The sequence below is a fragment of the Zosterops lateralis genome, assembly GCF_965231275.1.
Source record: "Zosterops lateralis genome assembly, chromosome: 3".
Taxonomy (NCBI): Eukaryota; Metazoa; Chordata; class Aves; order Passeriformes; family Zosteropidae; genus Zosterops; species Zosterops lateralis.
In genome coordinates, this window is record NC_139764.1 from 23,469,195 (window position 1) to 23,496,179 (window position 26,985).

General features: G+C 40.8%; 1 protein-coding gene across 1 annotated transcript in view; it reads left to right on the forward strand.

Annotated features, from left to right (window-relative positions):
* The window catches only part of ALK (ALK receptor tyrosine kinase), a gene marked incomplete at both ends in the record, with an annotated part of 302,815 nt that overhangs the window by 219,494 nt on the left and 56,336 nt on the right, over positions 1–26,985 (forward strand). The window contains 3 exons of the mRNA XM_083856843.1: positions 10,250–10,381; positions 17,730–17,861; positions 18,830–18,930. Coding sequence (XP_083712969.1) covers positions 10,250–10,381; positions 17,730–17,861; positions 18,830–18,930 — 365 coding nt within the window. The remainder of the gene's footprint in view (positions 1–10,249; positions 10,382–17,729; positions 17,862–18,829; positions 18,931–26,985) is intronic.

The window sequence follows — 26,985 nt, forward strand, 5'->3', positions numbered from 1 at the left end:
GTTAATGGTTACTTGGTCTTTTAAACTGATGCTACAAGATCAAATGTAGACACATGTAAAGTAGCTTCTAGGTCTTCCCTAGTCTAGTTTATGGCCAAAAGAAAGTTTAGTGGTTCTTTTTTTTCTTATTCAGTGCATTTGTGCATTTTGTACTGTCAGGTGAGTCCTGTCCAGTACAGCTTGCTTACTGTAATCCTCTCCTAAACTGGTGGTGTTTTTTTGCCAATACCTTCTTTGAAACTGCACCATGGCCCAGTAGACGTTTGGTGGAGTGTATACATAATTTCATTGCTTCCTGTAGGCTGGTAAATTAGTTTATAGTTCTCTTTTCTTAGTTCCTGGCACACCTAATTATTTTTTGATTGCCAGTCATTTGGAATACTGGGTATTTAAGGGTACTCTACTATTCCTGCCTGCCACAAGACCAGACTAACCCCATTTACTTGCAGTGGGGCTAGCATTTTGTATTCTATCATTTGTTTTCTGCCAAAGTGTTTGTGTTTGCTAGGACTTGATGAAGAGCTGCATGTCTTCCTAATTCTTTGTTTTGTATAACAAGTTGTTGAGCAGTTAGAAAGGATTTGCCTGCCAGGAAGAGGTACATTTGCATTTTATAAATAGATTTATCTAAAGTCAACAAGGTGTTATGCTTTGCTGAAACCTACCCAGCTGGGAGGAGCATTTTACATAATAACAGCAGTAGCAAGTTTGGGAGAGTTTAATACTACTGCTGACAGTAATTAAGTGATTAATTAATGACCAACTGAATCAGTTAGTGAAATGGGGGAAAACAAGTTGGAAAAATCTTGGAGGGGAGCTTGCACTCAATAGAAAGCTTATTGACAAAGAGGATATAAAGGGATATTTTGGGTAAACACACTCTTTATGGTGCCGAATTTAAAGATGACAACTGCTAAGAAAATGACTGCTCATTCTGAGTAATTGTATAAAATTTGCTGAGAGTTGTTTGCACAATCTATTCATTGAAGGGTAAAGGTCTTAGGAAAAACCTGAAATCAGAGAGAGAGGAAGAAGTCATGGCTTGTCTCCTTGATCTGTCTTCACTCATAGCAACAGTCTGTTAAAATTCTTATCACTGTATTTAAAATCAATTTAAAAGCCATTTTAATACTATTTAACTACTCCACTCTTGGTCCAACTGCTCTACTGCAACTGGCAGCCCACAGGCATCTCAACCTCAGGGCATGGTTATTTTCTGTACTGATTTTGGTCAACTCTTGCAATCCTCTCTGCATCTCTTTATATTTTGGAAAGTGATCTGAATATAAGTGATCTTATATTTTGGAAAGTGATTTTTCAGTGGAAAGCATTAATCAAAGAGTCTTATGAGCGTGCCATAAGAGAGTAAGGAGTCTGCCTAAAATCAGGGTGGTGATGTTGGAATTGTAATGTTATCTGTTTTTCCATTTTTCCCTGATATCTTCAGTATGTACCTTGGCTTACACAAAGCTAATCACTTTGTTATTCGCTGCCATCTATTTTTTTTGTAAGCGTTCCCAATTTCCATAAGTTTAGTGCACATTCAAACATTATTGGAGTTCCTTGGGCAGAGATGTGGACTCCCAGAAGGAGTCCTTCTCCAGGCTCTTTTTTGATGTTGAGGGCCATTGACCTTCAGCAGCTTTGCTGCTGGGATAATGTCATTGGAGCATAGCGAGGCCTTGAAGCACAGCCTGGAACACAAGCACACAGAACTGCACTGGCCCTCTGTCCCTCTGGACTGGCTTCAGAGCACCGAGATGTTGGCAGTTGTTGGTGCATCCAGCTGGAAGAGTCACCCGTGAGTCACTGCATCCATAACTTCCTGGTGTTCAGCCATGTGTGGAGGTAGGGTGACACTGAGAGATTCCTTTTGCTTCCCCAGAACTAAAAGCTAGAAGCATCCATGCACATTTAGTCCCCTCCTCGTGGCAAACCTGTTGTGTGTAATTACTGCTCTCCCTCACAGCAAGCGCTCAGGTGCAATTTCACTTTGCTTATTATTGTGGGTTTGAGATATTGTTGCTCACTTTTCAAACAAAGTGGAAATCAGCTGCTTGATGACAACTTGTTGCCTTCACACAACTGCAGAAGTCGGCACAGTGGAAAGGGGCTCAACAGGAAACTGACTTTCCCAAGCAAGCTTCTGCTTCCGTGTGAAACAATTGTTCTTCCATTGTGGGGTTACTGCTTTGAATAATAAGGGATTGGCTGTGGTGTGAGGAGGAGTCCCTGCACTCTGCTGAGAGGGACCACATGCTGAGGGTTGTGCTGATTTGTGGTATTCCACCCAGAAGCAACCACCCCAGCAACCTGTGGGTAAAGCCAAAAGCCTTAATACTGCTGACAGCTAAAGCAGAGAGACTGCTTAAAACAGTTACAGAAAGAGAATTGCATTTTAGAAATTAAAAACCTCATCCCTGTCTAAAATGCTGTTTGAATACAGTTAAGTCTCATACCTTTATTTGTGTTTTTCATGACCAGGCACATGAATATACCTCTCTTGTTAACTGGATTGACAATACTTAAAGAGAGCTTGTTGAGATGCTACTGTTGTAGGGTTGAGAGAGAGGTTATATCTGACGTGTGTGGAATCAGCTCTTGATGAGCCATGAAAATATTCTCCAATCTCTTCTTTTTCCTTGAATCTGGGTATCTTCAGCCCAACTGGTACAGGAAGCAGCAGGAGTCAGAGAGATAGTCTGGTTTGGGCAATTTACAGGCTCATTTATGTGGTTAAAATTCATTGACAAGTATCTCAGTTTCCTCCTCTTTAAAATGTTATTGATGTTACTGGCTTTCTTGATGGGCTGTTTTTAAGAACCAAGAACAGAAAATAATCTGCTGTGTATAGTGGTAGTGTTTGTTGTGCTTGGAACTGCAGGACTGGAAGAGGCAAAGATAACACTTACTTTAATAATTGAAAATGGATTTGAACTAAGCCTCCTAAGAAGCAAAAGGTGGAAAATTACATGTATTTCTTATCTAATCAGCTCTTACAGTTTCCCCAAGAGGCACACATGAGGTTTGGAAGTGCAGTTTTCATGTCTTTTCTCCAGCAGCCTTGTTTTATTTCACATTCAGTTCCATGTCTGATGCTGAGGTAGGACCTGTGCTAAATCTGCTCCTGTTTTCTGTAAATAAGCTTAGAGTTCTTAACCACCTCATGATTTTGTCAACACCTGCCACATGTGGCAAGCAGCATTTGTCTTTCAGTGAGCCAGCAATCAGTCTGCTGGTGTTTCCCATAGAAAAGATTGCTCCCTGATAAGAGCTGGTCTCCAAGCCTATTCAGATCCAGAAAACTCTGATGGGAATAGCAGAGCTAATAATAGAAGTTGGAGCTTTTTATTTTCCCTCTGCAAGGTATGAATTTTGAAAAATTCACAGAAAGTCACAGGGAAGAGTTTTTTGGCCTTAGTTTTTGTGGGGATTTTTTGTAGGTTTTTTCTTTTAACCAGCAGCATACTGTTACAAATATAGAGTATTCACTTGTTTTAGGAGAAACATGAAATCTAGGGGAGAGGTTTTTTTGTTGATTTTTTTAATCTCACAAAGATGCAATGGTACCTAGAAAGATGCAGTTGTACCCGAGAGAAAAAGGAAGCAAACAGCAAATGCAGCCTGATATTGAAACAAGGGGAGTGAAAAGCAACCAAGAGAAATGAGATTTGGGATTTTAATAAAATTACTCTATCCCACTGGATTATTCTGAGTCAGAATATTCATATTTATGGATGAAAGCCTTAAAGATCTACTGTGTTAGATGAAATTTAAAAAAGGTCCAATTACTATGTATGCACAGTATTTCATACGATTAATATTCTTCATCTCTTTTGGCCCTTTCAATTTAGTAGATGCCATAGAATATGTAGGTATCACTGTATGATGGAAAATCACACTTTCATTATAAATTTCACTGCTGCTGTTTACTTGTTTACTGTTTATTTTTGGATGTGCAGTTGGAGCTGCTATTGATTGGTAAGTAACATGGGTTACCATGATCCCTTACAAAAAAAAAACAAACCAAAAAAAAACCCTAAAAAAAAGAGGTGGATTTTGTGCAAGATTAATAGGGGAAAACATTATCATGTCATTTACTGCACTCAATGATTTTTTTTGTTGTCTCAGGAACTATGGAGGCCCTCAGCCAACTTTCCTAATTGAAAACTGAGAAAGTGTGAAATCCATCTAACTTTCTCTTTCCACGTACTTATTCCATTATAGTTTTTTAAGGAAGCTATTTTTCTCTGCAAATTCAGGGAAGATACATCACACCACCACCGTTGTTGGGAAGTCATTCAGTCAAAAGGTAGGGAAAACAACTAGACCTGGTCAAAAACATTTCTGAGAGAGCAGTGGGGCCTGGATAGTCTGAATGCTGCACAACTCTGGAGAGAGCTCTTGCTACTGAAATGTGGCAGTGAGCAAGTGCCAGCTCCTCAGGTGTGCTGAGAGCTCTCTTCTGTGTAGGCAATCCCGCTGGCAATAGGCAATGCTGAAGGAGCAGATGTTTAAAATTTGTACGCTAAACACAGCATCCCTGCTTTGAAGCAGCAGAGAGGGAAAGCACATTAGAACTGAGCGGACTGAATTATTGGCATGAGTGTGTTCCAAACCAGTAAGTTCCCTCTTGAGTTTCCTGCCCAACATTTTATTTTTGTCTTAATTGAAGTATTTTCAAATTTCTGGAGTTTATGATAGTATTACTTATGTGTTGAAACCTCTAAAGTCAGTTTTCTAACCTAGAATTTATTCGAATCTTTTGTTCTGTGAGAACATTTTTATTTTCTGGTTAGATACATTTTGAAATGTTGGAGTTGTCTTTGAGATTAAAATTCTGTCTCTACATTGCTCTAATGAGCAAGTTTTCTCTTCTTGAAGTAGCTCACTGTGGGAATGCTGCACCCTTAGTGTGCAGGGCAGGGGGTGCTCTCTCAATATGAAGCCATTTGCTGCCCTCTGTCCTGCCTTCATCAAAGGTGTGTTCATTTTATACTGTGAATTTTTCAAGCTGCACTGTGAAGACACAGTAAATAATTTCCTTACAGGTTTTTTTCATGCCTGTTATCATAGCATCTTAGTTCCTTACAGATGTTAATGAAATGAACATCACAGAGCTCTTGTGATGAGTTTATTCCCATTTATGTTTAGGAAGTGAAGTAAGAAGATTAAAAGCAGTTTGTGTAACTGGAAAAATGGGTGAGCTTTGAGGCATTTACAAACACAGGCTGTTCTTTCTGCCTGTAGCAGGCAGTCTAATAAAAAAGAGAGCACTTCCTCCTACAAGTGCATCCTTAGTCAATGACAGTAACAGTAACAACACTGTTACAAATATTAAAGTCAGAAATTATGAAGTGTTGACCAATTTTGACCAGCCTGTTTTTCAAGGCATTTTTTGAGGACTATGTGTTTTCCAAGTATTTCTCTCACTGGTCTCATTTGCAGCTGCAACTACTTGGGTTCCTTGCTGATCTGGATACAGGTGTCCTGGGGTGGGTGGCTGGAAAATTAGAGCAGTGTGTCTTGCTGTGAGAGTTCTGATTTATGTGATCTGCTCTGTATCATGTGGAGTTCAATGCCCATTTGCCAAGGATGGCTTCACTCCCCTCAAACATGAACTTACCTTTCACTTCTCTCACTTTTCTCCTTTCTTTCATACCTTCCAACTACTCTAACTGTGAAAGCATGGGTGTTAGTGATTTCTATCAATAGCAAATTTACTTTGTCCTGGAATATGGCTATCCTCAGCACAAAGTGAGCCAGCAGCCTTTGAATGTCTGTGCTGCTGGAGGACTGGAGATTAAGAGTGAGGAAATATGTAGCCATCAGAAATGGCAAGCCATGGAAAAAATCAATAATCAGAAACTCCCTCAAATTCTCACTATCCTATTATAGGTAGACAGCAGCTTTTCTGTTTTCACACAACCTTTCAATCCCCCAAATAATGTTGTTGTAAATACCTGAGTCAAAGCTTTGAACTCAAGCCAAAGGAGGGACAGGTGAAATTGAGAAGTTAATGACAAATACTTGTGGCACATCATCAACGAGGTTGTGCAGTCCCAGATTTTTAGTGACATTTAGTGGAGGCATGTTGAGCTGCAGCACTAGACCACTGGAAAACATTTTTAAGAGATGTAGTGAAATAGGAGGAAACTTTCTCTCTTTTGAGAGGTAACACATATGGTTAGATAAACAGGGTGGACTTCTGTGGGTAGGTATTTTTTGCTACATCTATGCAATTAAAAATGGAATTTTTTCACATTGTGGGCATATAGGATCTTGCCTTGAGAACCACTGAAATAAACTCAACTCTGTACAAAGGGGCTCCTCAAGGATAGCCCAGAGAGAAGCTGCTTGCTGGTAAAATGTGACAAGGGTGTACATTTATCTCAGGTCTTTGGATTTTTTGCAGAGTAAATAAGACAATATTTAAACAGCAACCAAGTGCTGTCCTATTAAGCTCTTCTGTTTTAATGTGTGCTCAGTAGGAGTGCTTCACCTGACTATGTTTGTCCCAAAAGCTTTTGGTAGAATTAAAAATTATGGTCTAAGAAGTTGAATGTAGCATGTGAAGGTATAATTATGTTCAGCTTCATTAAACCCTGCATGATAATTAGCAGCATAGTCAGTTTGCCAGATAAGAGATATTTTTGTGGATGCCTGCAAGAATTTCTTCCATCCCACCTGGCCAAGTGTGGTGGCAGGAAGGCGAAGTTTCCCATTTTGCAAACATCACAATCCTCAGAGGTTTCTCAGAAATAGACTCAGCAGAGCTTGCCAGCACACTGTGATTTCTCTGCTGGTCAAGGGACAGGGAATGAGAAAAGAGGAAACCAAAGTCAGAGAAAATCTGTTGAGAACTGAAATACATCCCCTTGGGTCCCGCAGTGTGAGCTGTAAGTTACTGATCTTGCATAAGCTAAACCACATGATTTTCCTTTTTCCATCCTGATATATGGAAAGCAAGTCCAAAAGCATGGGCAGTAAAGATCCCAGGCTGTCATTTGTGTCCAGAGTCTGGTACTGGATTTGAACACTGCCAGGAATGAACTGTGTTGAGAAGCAGGACCTGTGAGGTACAAAGTCAGCACTTGTTCCTCAAGGAGTTGTTTCTACTTTCAATTTAGAGCCTGAAATGCCATTTATTTAGTGCTGCTGTTTAAATAATGATTTATAAGCCTCCAAGCCAGCCGTGGTACAGCTTAATTACTGCTGTAATTTATGGATGCCACTGGCTACATAAACACTGCTGTAAATATAAAGGATGTCTCCCACAAATTTTACTCTGATACTTATTTGATACCATTCATTTTCCTTTCCTAACACATATTCTGTGTGTGAGTTCAGGCCACTTCACTCAGCAATCCAGGTCATTCTGGTTCAGTTTGCCAGGAACAATTTGGTCTGGGAACTGAAAAGATCAAAGGCCTGTTTTTCTTGCAGAGTATTTTAATTAAAATTTGAGTTTCCTTGAGCTTGGATGCAAACATCTGCATTAAGTGGCCCATTAAAAGAATTATTTATATTTGGGCTTTTTTTGGGTTATCTATTTGTTTTACTAGTTAATCATCTCCTTCCTCCAATTCATTTTGTCTTTGTGCTCACAGTAAGCAAGCAAACAAGATGGGAATAAATCATGCACTGTAACAGAGCCCAGCCATTCCCTGGGCTGCAGCTTTGCTATTTGTGTTCTCTAACCTATACAAGGAGCATGTATATATTGGTCTAATGCAAATCTGAGCTAATTCAAGCCCCGTCTCCACAGAGATGAATGAGCATGCAAATCTGCTGCTTTGTTTTGGAGGAATAGCTCCTGGAATTGCCTGACTCCCAGTTGCAACTGACATATTTCAAATACTACAGTCAGTTGGCTTCAGGAGATTTGTGCCCCTAGGCTGCAGCAAAAAACACCTGGGAAGACAAGTAGGTTCTCTTGAATGCCTTGGTTCCGTTATAATTAGTGTTAATGCAGTTGTGTGCTTGGAAAAGTGAGTGCATTTAAAAAGTTATAATGAATTGAGTAAACAGAACGACCCCATTGCCTACAATAACCACTCCACTGAATCTCTGTGTATCTCTGCAGCTGCTGAAATAAAACACGGACATTGCTGAAAAAAATGCAGATAAACTGAGTGGGACATGAAAGCTAGTACTAAACATGGGGTTCAAAACCATCTGTGGGGTAATTCAGAGTGACAAGAGTACTTCTGAATTTCAGTAGAACTTCAGGATCTCTTAAGAGTGTCAATGATGTTACTAACTCATGGAAGTGCTCTGGGACACATCTCCTAACTTTTCAGGTGGTACTTCCAACAACAGAGTGTTATTCAGGCTCATTACATGCCCCTAGAAGAAGGGATCTTCTATTGAGTTACCAGATTCCCTTCTTACAGTTTTGTAGTGCCCATTTGCCCACTGACCTGAGCCCCATGTGTCTGGTTTGTGGCATGTGAAGAACTTTGCACTCACATAGGGAAGGCTCTCAGCAGTGTCTCTGAGGTTGCATTTTTTGTAGGAAGTTCAGCAAAGCCAAGGGAGATACCATCTCACTGCCTTAAACCCTCAGCCAGGAACCCACAGAAACTGTCAGCAGCCAGCTCCAAGTTACTTGGTCTATTTTTCCTGCAAAGCTTCTCCTCTGTTGTCATGCCTTGACCTGGACTGGGACACAAGGGCGTTGTGCAGCCTATATATGGCAAGCCAGAATTGCTCTAAGGAAGGGAAAAAATCGACCTGACAATAACAAAGAGCACCTTTTTCAGGATCCATCATCCTTTATTAATAAAGTTTGGCATGTATTCCCCTCACTCCTGAATGATTTGCACCATAAAATAAAGTAGAAGAGAAATAGTTGTTGTTTTCTTACATGCTTCATTAATTTTTAGTTTTGGCAGGCAATATAAATAAAAATATCAAGTGCACATCTAATTGGATCACCAGTGATTTCCAGCTCCCTGTAGTACCAGAGAACATGATGTAGCTGCACTGTTTAGTGAGCATGGATGAGTTAGGCAAACAATGGCTCTCTCTGCCTAGAGGCTTTGGTTTAATCTGGAGCATTTACCCATTTAATATGAGACAGGGCAGTTATTGCTGCAATGGGGAATTCACAGCACAGATCTCTTTGCTCTTCCAGGCTTGTCTTCCAGCAGTGACTGGAAGCATGTCTTGGCAGATTCAGGAAGGTGTCAGTGAACTGCATCCACTCTCAGATTTTTCTGGAAGGAACTCTGGCCTTTCTCAAGCCTAGACTCCTCATACACACTGGCTTCAGGATGTTACTGAACTACTTCCTGCCTCCTTCAGGTGTCCAACCTAGAGCATGGACCTCTTAAAAAATAAAAATATTTTTAAAACAAGGCCTTGTCCTAAGTATCATCACAAAGGACTTGGGATGAGAGAATTCTTATGGTAAGGAAAATTATACTTATCAGGCTACTTGATGTCTGACTTCTTGGCTCTCAAGGGAATCAAGTGCCTCCAGAAAAGGATGGTTCTTAGGGAAGATTACTCAGGATCATTTCTGAGTGGATGATACTGACCTCTAATTGTAATGTTTTGTGGCCTCGTTTCATAAGAGATGACTCCTTTGCACATTGCTGGATGTCTTTTGCTGCTTCGCACAGGTAAAATGAACTGGTGACTTCTGTCTCTTGGTAGATGTAGTCTGCTCTGGGCTCCCTGACTCAAGGGAGTGGAGGATGCAGGTGCAGGAGCAGGAGCAGGCATAGAAGAAAAAGAAAATTCAAGTAGAGATTGAACTGTTTTCTCTCCTGCAGAGAATGTGACAACACAATACACCCAAAGCAAAGGTAATGCGTGTTGCCAGGAGAGCATGATGAAAGCTTGTGCTCTTTCTAAATCCTGTAGGCATGTTATTCCTGAGCTAGACAGAGAGAATATCAGCCTTCAGGACTGTCAGAGCAGCAGTAAATTCACACACAATTAAAAGCCTATCATTTGTATTGTGTTGTTCTTGAGAAGTACCAAAGCAGGCTGCAAGCCCTCTAGAGGTCAAATCTGCCTTCCATATTATAGCACCAGAAAGGCTTGGGGAAATGAAATTCTCTTTTAGGTGGACCATTAGACATTTGACAAGATTAAATAAGTTAATAAAAAAAAATCAAGTAAGTATTGAATTGAGAAGACTTCACAAGGTGTTCAACCTTTCAGTGTTATGCAGGATGCTATGGAAAACAATTTGGTTATCTAAAGTGTTTTTGTTATTTTTTTTCTTTTTCTCTAGGAGCTGGTTCTCTCTCAAAAATGGCTCTGGAGGGTTCCTTCAGCTGCTGGAATGGAACAGTGATCAGGCTGGGGCAGGCGTGTGACTTCATCCAGGACTGTGCTGAGGGAGAAGATGAGGGAGAGATGTGCAGTGAGTAAATCCTAACCCCCAGGTTGTACCATCCTTTTCCAGAAGCATTGATCGGTTTGAACTTCAGTGTCTGAGACTTTAGCACTAACAGACTCATTTGGTGCTATCAAAAGACCTGTATCCCCCATAACAGATGCCATTTCTCTGGGTATCTGCCTGGAGTTCCCTATTTGATATTTCTGGGCTCACCTACATCAGTTCTGCAGCACCTTCTTAACATGCTCTCAGTGTTTCATCACTTCCAGTGTCCTGATCAAAAATGCAAAGGAAATACAGCCTGAATAGCTAGATGCCTTACAGAATTATGAAATGCGCTAGAACCTTTAATCAAAATGTAGTGCAGCATGTGGCAGAGGGAGAGGAAGGAGAAAACTTGTAAGATGAAAAATGAGTAGAGCCAGTAGCTTGTCTTTGACCAACTCCTGTGTCTTTGTAATTCCTCTGGTTTTCTACCCTCTCTTCAGGAGTCAATAGTCCAATAACATACAGCAGAAGACAGATAGCCTGAGTTTTCTAAGAACTTGCTGTGCCTGAGTACTTTCAAAAATGTGCCGTGGAACTCAGATACTTTAGGACCTTCCTTTAACTGTCTTCAAGGTGCCTTATCACTTTTTCTATACCTCTCTACATTCTACCTCCAGCATCTTCCCATCTGCCAGCCTACAAATAGTTAGGAGTGGTGGGTTGTCTGCTCTATGGTTGTCCACAGGGCAAATATATCAAGAAAAATAAATATTGAGACTTCATTATTTAAAGTGTATGTGCCACAGCTGATCTAGCCTGTGGGCTGTTACAATAGAACTGTGTTGATTTTGTATGTAAAAAAATATATTTGCTATATTTTCTAGCAAGAACTCGACACAAGCAGTATACAACTTCTAGCAGATTTCACTGCTTTTCTGCTAATAAAGAAATGAAGTTACAGGCTTTATTGATGTGGAGAACATTGGTTTGACCTGAGGTAATTTAGGAAACTAGTTAAAAGCTTGAAATTACATGCTTCTCCATCATTTTAGACATTGTTGCAATTTGAAATTATATTCTTTAATGACACGCTCAGTGGACATTAAATTCATAGGAACAGTGTTAGCACTGTGGACTTGCGGCTTCTTAGAACCCATAATGTTTCATATTAGTAATATTAAAATCTTATTTCCATCTAAGACCTTTAAAATAGAACTCTAAAACCTCATAATGGCATTTCTGTTGTGTTCTACTCTATAATTAAAAAAAAGGTTGAATGCATTTTCATTTCATTGGAAGTAGAGAAACATTATTTACCCTCAACTGTATGTTCAGACCCACTTTGGTGTCCGTGTGCCATAAATGGCTGTGCCTTGTGGCAGTAATCCTGTCTGTACTGGGGGAAGGAGCGGGATACACAAGGTGGAATTGTACCCATCATGGATGCAAACTAAATACCACCATGGGATGGGGCAGGCCTAGAGGAACATGCTTGCCTGTTATTTTCAGGCATTGAGTGCACTCGTGGCGAGTCTGTTGTTCATGTTCACATATCAGGAGGGTGGCTCTGCTTTTGCCCCTTGCTGCCACCCTGTACCCCACGGTGAGCCCAGTGGAAAAGCAGCCAATGCCTCTCTGGGATGTGTTATCCGCAGGGCTTGGTTTGGTTGTCTTTTCTCCCTCCATTCATCTGTAGCTGCTTCCACAAGGCAATATGGCACTTGCAGCTGTGTTGGCAAAGGAATGTACTGAGAATGTCGGTGAGAAAATGTAAAAAGCAGAAAATATTTAGCCAGCTGTTCAGCAGAGCATCACTCCCAGCTTGAGACCACATGGCTTGCATTCACCCATAGGTACTGGAAATGACAGTTCTTACTTCCAGCCAAAAGGTCCAAAAACACTATCTTTTACTCAAGGAACAAAAAAACGTGGCTTACCTGAGCAAGAGCCCAGGCTGTGGATATGGTTATTTATCCACCTATAAGTCTGCTCAGTTCTCTGGCTGATCCTTCTGCTTTTGCTTCTTTACAGTGCTGAATATTGTTGGCATAAGGTTTCTTACACAAAACAGAGAAGTGATCTAATGTTTGAGGTGTCAGAAATATCTGCATGGCAGCCTAACACAAAACATATGTCATCTTTCAGCATTTTAGTTGTCATTTTACTCCTGAGAAACATGGATATTTTCATCTGCTTTTTGCAAGTGTGGTAAAAAGTGATTCAGATTTATCAGGCAGAGAAAAGGGTTTCCCAAATGGTTCTGCTTACACAAAAGAGCTGTCAGAAAAAGATGAGCTATGCTCAAAACTGAGGCGAGAGGTTTTAAAAATGCCATTATCAAAGGCTTCTATCTTTGAGCTTCAAGGAGGTGTTGGAGTTTTTTTCCCTTTCAAAGTCTTTTAGCTTTACAGGTACTAATTGGTTTTATTATGATTTTAATTCTTTTTTCCTAATAATTCGAATTTTGTTTCCGTCTTAGCTGAAAAGGGTCTCTCTACAGCCTGCTGTTTGCTAACATCTCTTTACTTATTAATGGCCAACGAAACGTCATGGTGCTTGTTCTGCTTTGCAACCAATTAGTCTGTGTAGAAATTGTAAAATCAGAGAGGGATGACCCCTAGAGAAAAGCATGTTGCAGTTTGAGTCATAATCAGAGATCCCTGCAGGAGTAAAAGACAGCTTCAAAGAGGCAGGCGTGGGATGCGCTGCTGAGCTGCGCGTGTGTGCTGACTCGGGATCAGACACACAGATTCACCAGCCCGATGGAAGCGTCACGCTAAAAATTACTTTGCAGAGTGTATATTGCAGACACACATTAGTACTTCAGATAGCACCGGTGGTGTGTCTCTGCTAGTAAAATCATGCCTTTCCAGATACAGAAACTACGTGTGCTGCCAGCCACCATGGCAGACTTTGACTTTAGGTTTCTGCTGAATACATAAACTGAAAGATAGATTCTTCTGTTAAAGAGTTATTTAAAATGGTGTAATAGCTGGAGCTGGGTGCCTCCGAACAGGGACCTTGAACAAAGAAGTTGCTGGTGGATTATACTCAAACAGTCTGAATTCCTCAGACTTCGTGTGACTGTTTGAACCAGTTATCCCCCGTATAAGGTGCTGGTAGCTCTTCCCATTCTTCATTGTGTCCCTTGCTTGCCTCTAGGTAGGATGTTTCTTATTTCTAAGGTTGCAACTTCTGTTAATGAATTCCTTATCTTCTGTCTTGAACCAGCTCTAGGGTTTTCTCATATTTGACTGAGTGGAAAGTTCAGTGTATGCGGTGAAAGATCATAGCTTGTGCTGTAGGCTTCAGCAAATTTATCTATTAATGCTAAGCAACAAATTCTATATAAATAGTTTACCAAATCACTCAACATATGGATAGAACTTACAGAAAAAACCCCAACATATTTTGTCTTATTGTAGTAATCACATGTAATATACTTTGTGTGGTACAAGACAGACATTAAACTCAAATTATTTACTGGCACAGATGGGCAGGGCTCTGTTTTACAGAAAGGGTGAATTTGTTTTAGCAGTTTTGAACTTCTCTTTTTAATTAACAGTATCTGGCATTTTGGTTCAATAATCTTCCATTGCCGGGGAGCAAATCAGGGCAAAATTAAAACTTTACTGAAAAGAGATGCATAAAATTTTGGCTAGTCCAAAACTATTTTATTTTCCGTGACAAATTCACCAAAAAAAATTTCATCCTTGGAAAATATTGGTTAATCAGTCCAAACATGTTAAGTAACAGATTTTAAAAACTGTAACATTTTAAAAAATGGAGGTGCCAGTAGTATATTTATTATCTAGAGACCCAGAACTTACAGGATTCACTCAGGATACAATTAACCCAGGACTGGTTCTTCTGTGAATTTGAGCCCATATTTTCTATTTCCATAAAGAGTTTCCAAGCTTCTGTCTAGTTCAGAAGAAAATGGTTACCCATTTCTTTCCTGAGGTTGCACTTCCACGTTTTATGGATTTGGACTGGAACAGGAAGTAACGTCCTCTTTATCTTTGAAATAAATCTCATAATCACTGGGTAATAGGGTAATTTTCACTCTGCTTCATTGAATATTTAATGATGCTAAGCACCTTAGCAGGTGAGATAAGGAAGAGAAGTGTCTGATTCCTGAGAGGAGGGACTCAGGCTGTGCCATGTGCTTGGAGGACTGCAAACACACATCAGTGAGAAGACCAGATGGCAGCTAGAATAGGAACCTATAAAGTTTGATTTTCTGATATGGTGGATGAGTGACCAAAAAAGCATTGATAATCAATTCTATAAGGGCAAGTTTCCTTTTCAGGAAAAAAGGAGTGAAGAAACTGTGAGATTCATTTTTATCCAGGTACAGCCCAGCAGAGTCTTCCTGTAGGCAAAATGATGAAGTAGCAACCTGTTGCCATGCCATGCTATGCTCTTACGGCTCCTGTCTTGCATACTCTAATCCTTCTGCTTCTTTCTTTATCAAAAGCTGTACTTATAGAAACAAATTCTAACCTCTGGCAGTTTTGAGCTCAGCAAAGCCATCTGCCATTAAAGGATAATTCTGCTGACTGTTGAAAAGTATTTTCTCCTTTTTTTGCTTCATTTCTGGTAGAATTTGGCTGGCCAAATTTGCTAGCATAGAAGCGATCACTGAAACAAATTAATGTTTAAGATTCATGTGATTCTTTAAATCAAGTAGCTGATCTGTTTGGCTTCTGAGATTCCCTCCTAAACTTGGCAAAGGTCTGTACATACAGAGTAGTCTTTAATGCTTTTGTTCTTTATAATACCTGTTTGGAATTTCACCCAAAAGTTTAAGCTAGAGTATCTGGTTGATTTACACCTAGTTTTGAAGCAAGAAATGGCTCCATCTGCTTCATAAATTATATTGGTTACTAATTCACTTGCTATTAATGGACAAAAGAATCTGAGTTAAAGAAAAAGAGCTTAGTTAGATTTTTCTTGAAAGGTATTTAATTCTGAAGGCTTGAAAATATTTGGTTAAGAACAAGCTTAACATCCAACAGCTTTTCCCTACTTCCTCATCCACAAAAAAGGAGAGATTCTTACATTATCAGAGTTCTTCAGTTTCACTGGACTACTCTGTTCTCCATCTCATACCTACAAGTTGTATCTTAATCTTACTAGGTCCTGAATCTTCTGAGATTTCTGTCACTGGTATTAATATCCAAAATGGTAGGTTTCAGAAGTAACCCCTGCCCCCTCATTTCCTTGATTTTCCGATAAAGTCAGACCAGCTTCCCTTCATCAGTGCAATGTCTGTGCTAATGTGAGTTTCAATCACAAACACACGAAATGGAGAAGTACAGGTTGGGGAGAAGTGGTAGCCAAAGAGATCTCTGTGGGATACCAACACATGGAATCACAGATGCTGTACATATTCAAGGTAAGAAAGAGCAGCAAAGAAAATGCATCCAGGGCATGAGACATCTGAAAACTCATAAAACATTAATTTGGGAAAAGGGAATGAAATATTCTGTGAAAGTAATAGCTTTTTATTTATGCCCTTACTTGTTCATCGACAGTGAGCTTTTCCTGGCCTTCAGGCAGGTATTGCTACTTAGATAACTCCTCCTGCTGCTCTGACTTGTTTACATCATCCTAGATAGCAAATGGCCATGACATGAATTCAGTTGGACACCAAGCCAAGCTGTTTCTGTGGGAATTCAGGGCACATTATAATTTGTCATTTTCTTTGTATCCCAGCCTCAGGCTCCGCAATGAAATATAATCAAGTTCTGCAGAGAGGTGAAACACAGGGAAGTAACTCTCTGCCTAACAACTTCACATTTAAAGACCAGGCTGAATGAATTTAGAGACTTTTAAAAGGAAAAACTTGAAAAAGCCCTAACTTCAGTACAGGTTGTGATTTTTTTTTCATAACAGATTTAGATGCTTGCACAAAATACCACTAAAATGTGTCTCGTGCCTTGATGTCAGGTTCCAGGTCCAAAACTAGCCCTACTAAAAAGCTGCAGACAGAGGATTTGTTTCACTTCCCTCTTACAAGTGAGTTGTGATTCATGATCCCAGGAAATCAAATGTTTGTGGTCTAGATGCTGCAGTTGTGGTGTTCCACAGCTGTTTTCTCTGGGTACACCAAGGAACAAGTACATGTGCCAAAGACAGTCAATTGCCTTTTGAGGTGTGTGAGTGAAAGCTGGGGCCCTGTGAGCAGGTATTTTATTGATCTGAAATCTCAGCCAGGGGGATCTGTTGGAACTGAAACGTTTTGAATAATCTGGAGCTTGAATACTGCTGCCTCATTGCCTGACAGCCACTTTATAGATATATCAGGGGGTAAAGAAATTAATAATTACAACAAAATATATTTTCAAGAGCCTCCTCTTCTTATAGAGGAGCTATTGAAATTACTGATATCACTTGACCAAAAGATTCTCTTGCTTTAGAAGTTTGTGGTCTATCCTACTTCTTGTAAGTGAAGAAATTTTTATTCCGATTTTATCGAGCAGCTAAAAGTAAAAAAAAAAAAAAAACTGGATATGTTTGCACATGAAATTTCATTTTTATCTTGCAGTTTTAAACAGATTTCATGTCTCATTCTCCTTTCTTGGAGCAAAAGGAGCAATACTTTGCACCCTTTGTAAAAAGAACTTTTTGTAGGTAGAGAAGTACATGGAAGGCATGAGATTACCTTCTGCTTTGAATGAAATGAGTGTTGCTTTAACACTGGCAAATTTCAAGGCAAAAAGCTAATGGAGTTCTATTGTTTGAAGCCGGAAACTGAAATCCTAAGCTAGGGACAGAATGAGTGGGCTTCAAAGCCTGAAAGTATAGATTAAAATAAACTATCCTCTTTTCAGCCGTTCATCTCATGGAAGAGAATCACAGGTGAAAAAACTGAGGCACAAAAGGAGTCAGTGCTTTACCTGAGGCCACATCAGAGCTCACAGAGAGAAGAGATCATGTTGCTGAGCTGGGCCGTGCAGAAATCTGGACTGTAAGGGAGGGAATCGTGTAGGGAATTTATCCCTCTCCAAGATTTCCCTCTGTGGGACTGCAGAAGCAGTGCTTAGGAAAGTCATTTCCTAGATGTAACCTTGAGTGAGCTGATACCTGCAGAGTTGAGAGCCCAGGTATTTAGGAGACCTCTTGGTGTGTAGTGAGATGTGTTACTTGGGTTTGTCAAAGTGTGTGGGGAGTCACTTAGCCACAGTCTGGGGGTTGTTTCCCTCTGCTTCTCCTTCCCCATGGTCAGGCACGTACACAATTCCATGCAAAAGTAGCTGGAAGTGCCCACATGCCCTGGGCAAACCGGGTTGGAATAGTCAATGCAACTCCTGTGTGAGCCCGGGAACTGCCTCCTCAGCTCACCTGGCTTCTGTCTGTGTGTCTTTCCCTCTTGCAGGAAAGCTTCCCTCTGGCTTTTACTGTTCATTTGAAGCAGGGGATTGTGGCTGGATGCCAGGCTCCTCCGCGTCCCATCCTTCTCCATGGCGGATTGGAAGCCCAGAACACAACCGTTTCCCTTCGAGAGAAGGTGTGTGAGTGTAAACAGTAAGTGTAGAGCCTAAACAGCAGAGAGCAAAAATGACACACACGGTGAGGAGAGGGAATGAAACACAGGGCAAGTTTGCCTGTGTACTTACATATTCAGCCTCCAGTGAAACAAATCCCAACTTTCTACTCTCAAATGCCATCCTTCCATCCTGAGTGCTTTGAGCGAAAGACTGTCCTGCTCCCTTTTTTCTTGAGGGTACAAAGTGGTACCTCAGTCTCCACCACTGACACCAGATACAGATGACCCCTTCTAAAAAACTTCATACAAAATGTTGATCTGCCTGACCCTCTACCATACTGATGTGGTTTTTTTCTTTCTGATTTTTTTTCTATTTATTTTTTGTCTATTTTTCTGTACTGCTGCTTTTTCCCCCCTGCCCAGGTCGTAATTTTTCTTCTCTTTACTTCATGATCCCTTGAGTTGCACTTTATGTACAATTACTGTGTACTTGGTTCTCCTACCTAAATGCCAGTCATTTCTAATCCTTCTCATACAAACAGTTGAAGGGTTGTTTTTTTTTTCAGTTCTCTTTTGAGAGAAAACCCACTCCTGCCCTTTTCCTTTTGTTTACAGCAAATTATTCAAGTAGCAAAGAGCTATAGCTGTATTTTTATTTGGTTTGGTCAAACAAATTCTTTTCTTCCAAATTACTTACTGTTCATAAAAAATACACTTTATTATTTGCCTTGCAAAGAGGATAAATTTGAAGGCATGGAGCAACAGAAGGTAGCAGTGGGGGGGAAGGTAGACAGACTCCTTAAGTGTGGCTACTGAGTATGTTTGGTAGGTAAGTGAAGCTGCATCCCCAAGAAATGGAAAAAGCCTTCTGCTCCCTGGAATTCTGCCATGGTAGAAGCCAGCTAACATAGGCTTGGAGCAGGTTTCACAAATCCTGAAACACAAAGGTGAGTGCTGCAGTTTGACCTTCTTCCTTCTCTTTCATCCAGGTTCTGCACTCCTCCTTAACACCAGCAAGGCACCAGCAGTAACAAAGACTGTCATGACCAGCACGGCATTTCCAGCTCCTTTGAGAAACTCCCCCTGTGAGGCAAGTCATAGTGTCTTCTTTTCTTGTGCAATTTACAGACCTTTTGTTGTGTGTTTGACTCAGGTTTTCAAATACCACTAGGTCAGTAGCAAGGCAAAATCTCTGATTTTATTTTCTCTAAAATATACTTATTTATGCCCACTGTGCAAAGGAAAGATATGGCTATCTGCTCGAATGCTACAAAATGTGCTTTGAAAAACCTATCATATCCTGTCCTCATTGCATCACACAATGTATTACAATCTTCATAATTAGGTATGTATGTTGTGAGAGGAGGGCAGCCAGTGTTACATAAACATAGAGAAAGAATCTTACTGCATGAGCAAGCATTATATTTGCAACATCCAAGACAGAACAGGCTTCAGGACTGCCCCTGAGCCATTCACAAAAGGCAGTACATGCTTTCTCTAGCACAGCTGGGATTTGAGGCTGGCAGCTCTTCCTGCACTTCAAACCTACCTGTCCTTGTGTAGGCCTCGTTCATAGGAGTGCTGAAGTTAGCCACAGCAGAGAGAAATTCATCCAGAATGGAGCCAGGTTCATATTCAAGCAGAAAAGCTACTCATAGTCATAAGACATCAGCTTAAGCAAGTACATCAAGGCTTGGCAGACAACCTTGCTAATGGTTGTCATTTCTGAGTCATTTGTATTTAACCCTCAAAGTGCACCTTCAGAAAAATTACCTGTCTGCATCTTCTTACTCTGTAGCTTCCCAGATTGTAGAATCACTGATAAGATTTATTTCTGACTTACGACTTTGAACCATGACTAGTGAGTTAAAGCATTTCACATCTTCACGGTCACTCAGCAATCTCACATAAGCTTCTGGATCCTGGAGCAGAGGGATTTAGGAAAACTGATACTAATGAAGTGCAGCTGTTTGTTGGTTGAGCACTGAACAGACAGAAGAATCTGTTCCAGTGATCTTAAAATACTGGAAGTACAGGAAAGGATGTGTTAAAAAGTTCTCTGGAATGAAAATGCACAGAAGAAGGTGTTTCTTTGCCTTAAAGTTTGTTTTGGTTCACTTCTGTTGGATGTCTCAGTTCATACAGCAAAGCGCCTCTGGTTTTGCTCTCTTGATATATTCATGTTCTCCATCTTTGAAATATATTCTACCTTGTTTTTCCTCCCATCTGTGACAAAGGCTTATGCAGGTTCTGAATATTTTAAGACCCTTGTTCTGCCATGGACCAGCAAGAGCGAGTGTATTTCATAATCCACCTGACACAGGAATCACAGTGAATGATTTCCCAATATCTGTGTATTTTTTTCTTGTGTATACAACACTGCAAATAATTAAACTTGCCGTCGGGGGAGAAGCTGCCATGTATTTCATCTGCTCACATGCCATCCCACCTCCGTTACTCCCCTTGGCGCTTCAAAGGCATCCGGACGCATCCAGCATTGCAGCTGTCGGTAATAAAGAGTGAAGGAGTTTTGGCAAGGGTTTTGTCTTTTGCCTTTTCATATAGTGTAAAAGCTTCTCTTCTCAGTGGGTCCCTGGTGGCTTCAAATTCTATTTTACTGGAACAATCTGTCTGTGCACAGAATAATTTAATTCCGCTCCTCAACACAACAGAAGAGGAGAAAGGAGATATGCCTCCCTATGCACTTATTCCTCCAATAGGTGCCAACAAACTTCCTAATAGTGAAATTATAGTCAGAAAAGACATTGTAAAATATAATGCTGTCTTGTATTTATTCACCCTCAACTTCTTGATTGAACTGGCTCAAATTCAGGCACTAAAAGATGAGTTTTCTTTTACCTGTCACTTCTGACAGCTTTAGCCGGTATGTCAGAACTGGGGCAGATTCTCTGGCAGCTGAAATCCCACAGAAAATACCCAAAATTCATGTTGCAAAGAGATCTCAGCAAGCGTGTGTGTGAATTAGACCCATTTATTCTTCCACCATCAGATCCAGCAATAAATCTGCCCTTCTTGTTGTATTTGATCCAGCTCTCATGATCCTTTAGATATCTGCTTGCTCTCCTGAGAGCAACAAGGAGGTCAGCAAACATCCCCAGCTTGATCATTTTGACTCCCCTCTCTTCTCCCCTGCTACATGGAAGCTCTGGGGCACCTGCTGTTCAACCAAGTTATTATTTTTTCCCCTTATCCCCTAATTTTCTTTTATCCAGTCATGTTAGACCAATCACATCCACCACAGCAGAAGCTGACAATCTAATTTTTAGCCTGAGGTGTTCATAGAAATTAATTACTTGAGCCTCAGCATGAGGAGCATTACCTGCCACAGTGCTGTTTACCAGACTGGAGGATTCTGGGGTTTGGCCAGGATGTCCATGAAACCAGGACACAAAGCTGATAAGGAAACAGCCAAGCAGTCCACAGTGGGTGCCAGCCACAAAGAGTTTATAATGCTTCAAGCTTGTTTTTCCTCCCTGAGCTTGGCTGTTTAATCTTACACCGTGGCAGACTGGAAGAGGAGGTGGCTGACCAGCCTGGTCCAAAGACTTTCCCTGCTGGGGTTCTGGGCAGCTGTATGCAGTGGTGTTGGTGGATGCCCTTGGAGACACCACAGCATGGATGAGTTTGGCCATATGAACTGTCACTGAGTGCAGGACTAGTGTGACACTGCATCTTTGTGCTCTCTGTGGCCTGAGCTCAGTCACCAAGAGCAGGCAAGGCTGCCTGCCCTTTCCACACCCTGCAGGAGGCTCCTTGTTAACTCAGGAAGGGAAACGTCAGCCTCCCCTACTCTGCATTGCCCCACGTGCATCAAAAGATGGGAAAAGGATAAAAATGCACACAGGAGATACTGTAATAAATACAGCCTGTACTTTCCCACGCTTTTGGGATTGGCCCTAATGTGCCTTGCACCTTCTGTATAGCTTTGTATTGCACTCCACTCCTGTTTGTTTTGAGCAGCCTTATATTTTCATTTTCTTTGTTCTTCGGTGCCTTTGGCAGGTCAGAGCAGTCAGTTTGTGATGCTGCCCTTTATTCTGGGTTCAGTTAGTTTTTCTCTTTCCTTTTGTTGTTTTATTAAATCTTGGCTGGAGTATCCCAGCTTCAAAGAATCTCTCTTGTTTGCAGTCCAGACAGCCTTTGTTATCTTTTTCATGTTGCACTTTCTGTAGAGCCCTTTGCTTGTTGACCCCTTCTAGTCTGTGTTTAAAACCCACTCTGTATGAAAGAGGAAAGCTGTGGCACTTGTACTAAATCTTGGGTGAATGCAGGAAGTGGTTCACATAGTTCATGAAGTGATGCTCCATTACCCTGAAGTAGCCAGAGAGGGGAGATGCAACAAAAAGCTCAGGAAATGCTTCTGGAACCAAACAGTCACAGTAATCAAGAGTGAAAACCTTTTAACCCACATGTAAAAGTTCACTGGAAGCAAAGCACGTGTAATTGAGCACAGGAATGCACGTGAAGTGCAAAGAATTACCCGAACAGTGGCCTGATTTAAAGGCAGACTTTTTAGAGTTTGAGCACAGCACTATTTGCCACTTCTGTCACGCTGAGATTCCCCTCCTTTGAGTGGGAATCGGCTGGCATGTACAAGGCTGACAGGGCAAAGAGGGGCATGGGACGGATAGGCATTTCCTCATTTTGAGGAAGAAATCCAAATGCATGTCATTAGAAGCTGTACTGGTGTTTGGGAACCTAGGAAACCACATTTCAATCAAATCCAAGGGAAGTGCTGTCATCTCAGACTCCACCCATGGCAAAACTAATTGCTTTGCCACAGGTGATAGCCCTAGGTGTGCACAGTTTCCAAACTATCATGGCCACCTTCTTCTCAGTACTTGACAAAGAAGTCAGAGAGCTGATAGAAGTGTTGCAGGTGCCCAGGGTGTGTGGAAGCTGGAGACTCTGTTCTGACCCTCCACATCTAGGCAACAAGGCAATCCCATCTCCCTCGGTCCAGCCTTATTGCTGTAAAGCGCAGTCCCGTGTGCTGATTTGCTTTTCCTTACATTTTTTAGAGATGTCTGCATCCCCAAGCCTTGAAGGATGTTGTGGTACCTGTAGATCATAAGAAACATGCCTATTTCTTCCCAAAGTGCATGGATTTCTCTCATAAAGATATACAAGAGGCTGGTACAGTTGTACCTGCCTGGGCTGTAGTCTTGCATCTGTCCTGCAACGTTTCATTTTGTGGTGGGTTGTTTCTACTCCTTCTGCTTGCAAGTCACTCTGGAAACATGAGAAGTCTGGAGAATGATTTTTGGAAAGGCTGTGCTTTGCTCAGCTCAAGGGGAATCTGTGAGAGAATCTCAGTACCACACCTGATAAGTAAAAGCCAAGCCTGCAGCTTTGGTGTGGGCTGTCACAGAGAGCTGCTGTTGCCGGCATGGGAGTGAATTTGAAATTAGCCTTAAATGTTATTGCATGCACCTCCATAGAGTAAGGTGACTCTGCAAGAGGGACTGCTTTGTGATTAGGAACCAGATTATTTCATTTTCCTGGTAGGCCCTGGGTCAAACTTTTTAAAGGGTATAGTTGTGCTAGAAAACAATGAAAACAGATTCCTGTGATAGTAAATGTGCTTTGTGCTTTTGGCTGTGTTTAAAATAATGAAAATATTTTTCTGATGCTATTTTGACATTTCAACTAGCTGCTTCTTGAAAGCCACCATTATGTTATGTAAGTTAGTACTAAACTGGCCACATTTCTTTATCACCTGAAATTATTTTTTGAATGTAAATGTACTTTGTCTTGAAAATAAATATAACATGTTGTTGTAGAACAGTATAGTTGAAATTTGCCTTCTCAGTCACGTTTGCAGATTTAAGGATGTTTTCATCCTGTTTATTAATTCAGTTCTCTTTTCTAAACAGAAGTGTTGCATTTTTTCAAGGCATGTAAGTCAATAATATAAATCATTCCTTGAGTGCTTTCTGAGCCCCATGCTTACACCTGCAGAGTGTGTCTCCTTTTCTCCTCTACTCCTTGAGCTTTAAATAACTTAGAAGTACAGATGATAGTAACATTGGAACTGAAAATTTACGAGCATGAAAAATGCAACATAGATATGCCTCTAGCTCAGCCTTTCATGTGCTTTACTTGGTAGAATATTCTTAGCATACTTTTTTATTTTAAAATGTTGTTTTTAAAATCTTTACAGCTTCTTCACTGTCATCTGTCTTCTCTTGCTCTCCTTCCCATCTGGCTTTTGTGTCATTGGATTGGAGGATCTATAGCATCTGAAATCTCTTGAATGCTGGTCTTTCCACAGTACTCTGGCATCAGAATCCTGAACACTTTCTCTTTTGTTGTTGCTTTTATTTTTCTCTTTGTCTGTTTTCTGAAATAAAGTAAGAAATACTGTGAGAATAAATAGTGGGAGAATCTGTTCATATAAAACATGAGCTTCTCTTGCCTGTCTAGGTATTTTAAAGCTACATAATTAGATCAGTTAATTATAATTCTATCATTTACAAAAGGTTTTTGCTTGCACACCTGAGTCCTCATTTAAAGCAGAAGAGTCTGCAGACTACAACAGAGTGTGATCATGCATTGTTGTAGATCTGGCCAAAAACCAGGAACAAGACCTTTTGATCCTCTTTATTATTCATAAGAATCCAAGTCTGAATAGCTGAACAGTAGTAATAGATGTCTTTCCTTGTACTCTTGTGTGTAACCATTTCTCATTTCTAGTAAGAAAAAAAATATCATCAGTATGATAAACTTTACATGTCAAAGATAGCTCATATTCATGTACAAAGCTTACTGAGACTTGGCAAAGGTGTCTACAGCTGTTGCCTAATTCTGTGCAAATCATATTCTAACCTGGAGCTTCAGTTTCTCCTCAACAGAGATGTTTTCCAAGCTTCTTTAATACCTGAGCTGCATCTGCTGGGTCAGTGCATTCACAGCTGAAAACAATTTCTACTGTTTCCCTTGCACTGAAGAAGATCCAAGGAAACAGTAATATTTTTCAGGAGAATAAGCGTCTGCATTTCAAGAACCCACTGTTCTTTGTCAGACAAACTTTGAGCAATCCCTTTGAGCAAGAATCATGGGGGGGGGAGCAAGGACTTAGGGGCATCAGAACTAAGTAATGTGCTGTCTCACAAGAGGAAAACCTGTGGTCTAGAGTTGAGGTGTTGCTGGCCAGAGAGCCACCAGTGAGACCCAACTACTCCAGTTCCTTGGGACCAAAATGTCTGTAGACTCTTCTCTGTCTTCCTAAAAATACTTTACTCCAAGCCCTATTTGAAGTATGTTTTTCTTTTCCAATTTCTTTTTTCACTTGTGTTAAAGATGGCCAAGTATTTATTCCTGCCAGGTAGGACCATAATGCTAATAGTCAGCATCATTGCCATGCAGAAAGGGAGGGAAAAGAAACAGCAGCTCTCCAGGGTGTCACTGCAGGATATTTTATTTATGCTGCTGCAAGTGTGTGTCATTGGTCCTTGGTCAGGCATCTCGGAGATAGTTTATGCTGGAATGTTTCTAGCCATTAAAGTAGATTCACAGGTGTCAGCAAGTTCAAACTTCACCCAGAAGGTTCTTGGTATTTTATTTTTCTTTTTTTTTGCATGAGGAAGTAAAATTGAAGTCTCAGTTCTCAAGTAGTCCTGAAATTATGCAGCTTGTGCTGGAAAATCTACCTTTCTTGTTTTTCTTCACCTGCCAAGCCCTGTTGATATTGATGAGGGTTATTTTGGTTTTTTTTTTCTTTCTGGGATGAATCTCTGAATTTTCTTTCTGAGTCTCCTGTTAGTTCAGAAACTCCACCAACTCCGAGGCTAAGGGGATTCTCAGAAGGCGTCCTTCCAGATGGTGTTCGCAGTATAGTGCATGTAGCCATCTGACCTGAGTTTTGCCTCAATATGCTGTGTATTTACCATGGGCTTTCCCTCCTGTTAATTTTCCCTAGACCAGTTTAGACCATTTTATTTACTGAGTCAGTGGGTTTGCATACGAACAGCTGATCACCAGCTCTGGTGGGTTCTAAAGCCAGAAAGCAAGGTGCCATTGAGCCACTGCCTACCTTCTATGCTTAATTAATTTCTCAGCGATGTTTCTAGCTTCTGAATATTTTGCTGTTGGTTTAAAACAGAGGGAGATGTTTGATGCATAATGTTAGGGTATTCCACCAACAGCCCAGATTTAGATTTTTCCAAATGTGCCACTGCTCTGCTTGCAGGGCGCACTGTGTATGTAATGCCATCTGCCATCATTGATGCTGTATTCTACAGAATGAATGCCAGCCCCATTCAGAAGTCTTTACTATGATATCCAGCTCATCATCTGCTCTGGTTCACTTCAGCAGGTGTGAAAAGACCTGGACTGCCCTGCTGTGAAGCTTAGAAACCATGGAAATCACAGCCAAAAATGCCCATTTGGACACAGTGCCAGTCGATTCACTCAGAGCCAGTTCATTAGAGTTTGCATATTGCACTTTGCCAATGAGCTGATCTCCCACATCCATTGCCAGCTACTTCTTTCCTTCAAACAGCTGACATGTGTGCAAAGGCATTCATTCCAATTCATCAATTGCTTCAGCTTTTGGTCTAGTGTTACGTTAACAGCTATCAAAGGCTTGCTCTTCCCTCACTTCTGATCATGTAGATGTTGCCTCTTACCTTCTGGCAGCTCTCCAGAAGAGACAGAGGTCTGAAAGCTTCTGTCTAGCAGGAGCTTTACCTCTCAAATTTTAAACTACCAAAACAGCACAGTGAAGTTGCTCTACCTCACCTGTATTAAAAGTGTCATATAGTGTGTTGGACAGGGAGTTGGCACTTGAGTCCTAAAAGTGGACATGTGGAGTCTCAGTAAGAGGTGTTGCTTTCCCTGGTATGAAAGGAGAGTTTTAAATGTCCACTGACATTCCAAACTTATTAAAACAAGTAGTTAAATCCTGATCAGTTTTCTCAAGGGAAATTACTTTATTGGGTCTGAAAGGTATAAATTTTCACTTTAAATTCACACTAAAAAATGCCTCACTTAGACTACCCAACAAGTTCTTTCGTCTTGGCTGTCATCTGTTAGGAGCAGCCATGCAGACACCAAGTTTGAAGGCATTAGCCTCCTATACCATGAACATTTGTCAGCAGCCTCTCTCACCAGTGCTGGTTCT